Below are 2,591 nucleotides of genomic sequence, written 5' to 3'. Positions count from 1 at the left end.
TTTTATTAAATTTCTTATAAACAAAAAATTATTCCGAACATTTGCTACTCAAAAAAATTTCGAGTCAATTTGGTTTCCACTAAAGATTAGAAACAACAATTTCCTAAATAATCCATACAAGTGTTGTAAAGTCCAGAAATGGCTGGAAAAGAACTCTAAAATTAAAGAAAATTTCCGAAATGCGAAAAAAAATCTGCAAAAATAGCTCAAAACTATTTACATTCTGAATTTTTAATCAAGTATTTTTACCTTACTTAAATTCATTTTTTTCTCTAATTATGCATTTTAGGTATTCAAAGATTCTGTCACGCCTAGCTATAATGAAACCTTCAACTTTTGGCTAAAAAAACAGCATGGACGACACTCGCTTTGGTTCCATTTATATCACAATGGTGATGCGCACACGTTGATCGGTGAAGCAGAAATGGAAATCGGTGAAATGCCGCGCTCTGTCACCACATGGATACCACTAACCGATTCACGCAAATGTAATGCACAGTGGGGCGAATTAATGTTCTCTCTAAGCTATTTGCCCACAGCCGAACGCCTTACAATTGTTATAGTGAAAGCGCGAAATTTAAAAATGGAAATAAAAGAAAGTGGTAAAAACGGCGCACCACAGGAGGTACAAAGCGTTTTCGTGAAGGTAAGTTTGCAATGTGAATGACGTACATATGCAAATGCAGCAACTACGTGCTTGAGAATTAATTCCAATTTTTATTTTTTTTAATGCTCTTAGGTCTACTTGATGAACAACGAGAAGAAAGTGCTTAAGAAACGCACCTCACTGAAACGTCGCGATCGCTGCCCCATCTTTAATGAATCGATGATTTTCAGTGTGCCACCGCCAAGCCTTACCACCGTACAGCTGCGTCTCACCGTTTTTGGTGTAACCGATGCTGAGGATGGCGCACCGCGTATTGCGCCAATTGGACATGTGATAGCCGGTGCCTGTGCCACGGGCAAGGGATTGCGCCATTGGCATCAAATGCTCTCCTCGCTACGCAAACCGGTGGCAATGTGGCATGTGCTGCGACGCGCCTCCTATCAGCCGATATTTACCGGTGGCGCTGAGGCAGTTGTAGCCGCTATGCAGAGCACCGCCTTACGTGCCAAGCGTAACAGTATTATTTAAATGTTGTTATTGTGAGCTAGTAAGATTATTTATTTATTACAAATGAATAACGCTGGTTGTAAGAATCCCTACATTTTATTGCCGATCAAAGTTTTTTTCGGCGCCACTCAATTAAAGAGTGGATCGAAAAAGAAAAGCAGACCAATCAAATATACTCAATCTTTCCTATTTATTTAGCGCCCAAATATACTCCAAGCAAACTGGATTTTTAACCGCAGACTCTTAGATGCATACATACATATTTATGTAATTTTAGGAGTGTTGTAACCCAACATAAGACTTGTACTACTTCAGTATTGCATTAAGCACTTTGTTATACTTTTATAGTGTCCACTTTAAACCTAAAGACTAACCCATTCAAACCAAATCCTCGCTTCCTCTGTCTCGCACTCACTCACTAACTTATATGCAATCTATAAACTTAACACGCACGTGGTTTTCCGCACATACATATATACGAAATATTCCTACTATATAGAATCAGCACTCAACCTCACTATTCTCAAATTTACTACTAACTCTCATACCTAGTCCACAAAAGCGCAACTTATACCTTCGAATAGTGAACGAAATTAAGAAAACAGAAAAAAAAACAAATTGCATATTTAACATTGTATTTATATTTATATACATACATATATAAATTTACAAATACATACACACATATGTATGTAGTAAATATATTCGTAGCATATGCACTCGGGTTTGTGGCTAATAAATGAATATTTAAGCAGATAGTATATTATATATCACAAAAATAGTTACTAATGTAATAAAAATATAAAATATATACTATATGTAGTTGGAGCTAAATACCTAACAAAAGCAGTTATGTATGTATGTAATATTATCAAACGATACATGAATACATATATTTATTACACTGTGCGACACGAAATAGTGATATTTATCAGAGCATATTCGAGGTCGTGAGAGCAAAAGTGGCCTAAGCCACAATTTTTTGTTTTTTACTTAACTTCATAAACTAGTTTCAAATTTGATGAATTTTAAAATAAAGGTCGCTTATTCCTTAATTTCATGGTACGCTAAGCAGCTGTGTATCTGAAAGTTAAGGAATAAGGTTGGGTTAGGCCACTTCTGCTTTCATGACCTCATTTGTCGGGTGGGGGAAGTGAAATAAAACAAAAAAAACTGTAAGTACAGTCAAATTACAAAATGCTGACAATTTTTTTGATCCACAAAAAAGCAAAATTTAATAGAAGAGTAAATAATGTTTTATGAAAACGATTACATAGAAGTTTTCCCCAAAAAAAGTAAAATTTTTTTTTTTTTATGAGATGGAACCTCATCCTTCTTTTGACTAGAGCGTATATGTAAATAATGGCGTTGGAGCATAATTCAGTTAAGGTTATTTTCTAAGGAAGTAGAAAAGCTGGCCGCCCAAGTTTTCAAGGTGGCAGAGATTCTGCAACTCTCTGACTCCCACAAATAAAGT

General features: G+C 35.6%; 1 protein-coding gene across 1 annotated transcript; it reads left to right on the top strand.

The window, feature by feature from the left end:
* Positions 1-289: 289 nt before the first annotated feature.
* LOC108379915 (synaptotagmin-12-like) lies at positions 290-1,135 on the top strand (the record flags this gene model as incomplete). The annotated part of the gene is made up of 2 exons (XM_017636279.1): positions 290-646; positions 740-1,135. Coding segments are annotated over 2 exons (753 nt in total), but the record flags the coding sequence as incomplete, so codon positions are not given.
* Positions 1,136-2,591: the final 1,456 nt, after the last annotated feature.

This window comes from Rhagoletis zephyria, unplaced genomic scaffold, assembly GCF_001687245.7.
Source record: "Rhagoletis zephyria isolate East Lansing unplaced genomic scaffold, Rhagoletis_zephyria_1.1 Rzeph_scaffold_17691, whole genome shotgun sequence".
Taxonomy (NCBI): Eukaryota; Metazoa; Arthropoda; class Insecta; order Diptera; family Tephritidae; genus Rhagoletis; species Rhagoletis zephyria.
Note: the sequence above shows the minus strand (reverse complement) of the source record. Positions and strands in the feature narration are given on the sequence as shown.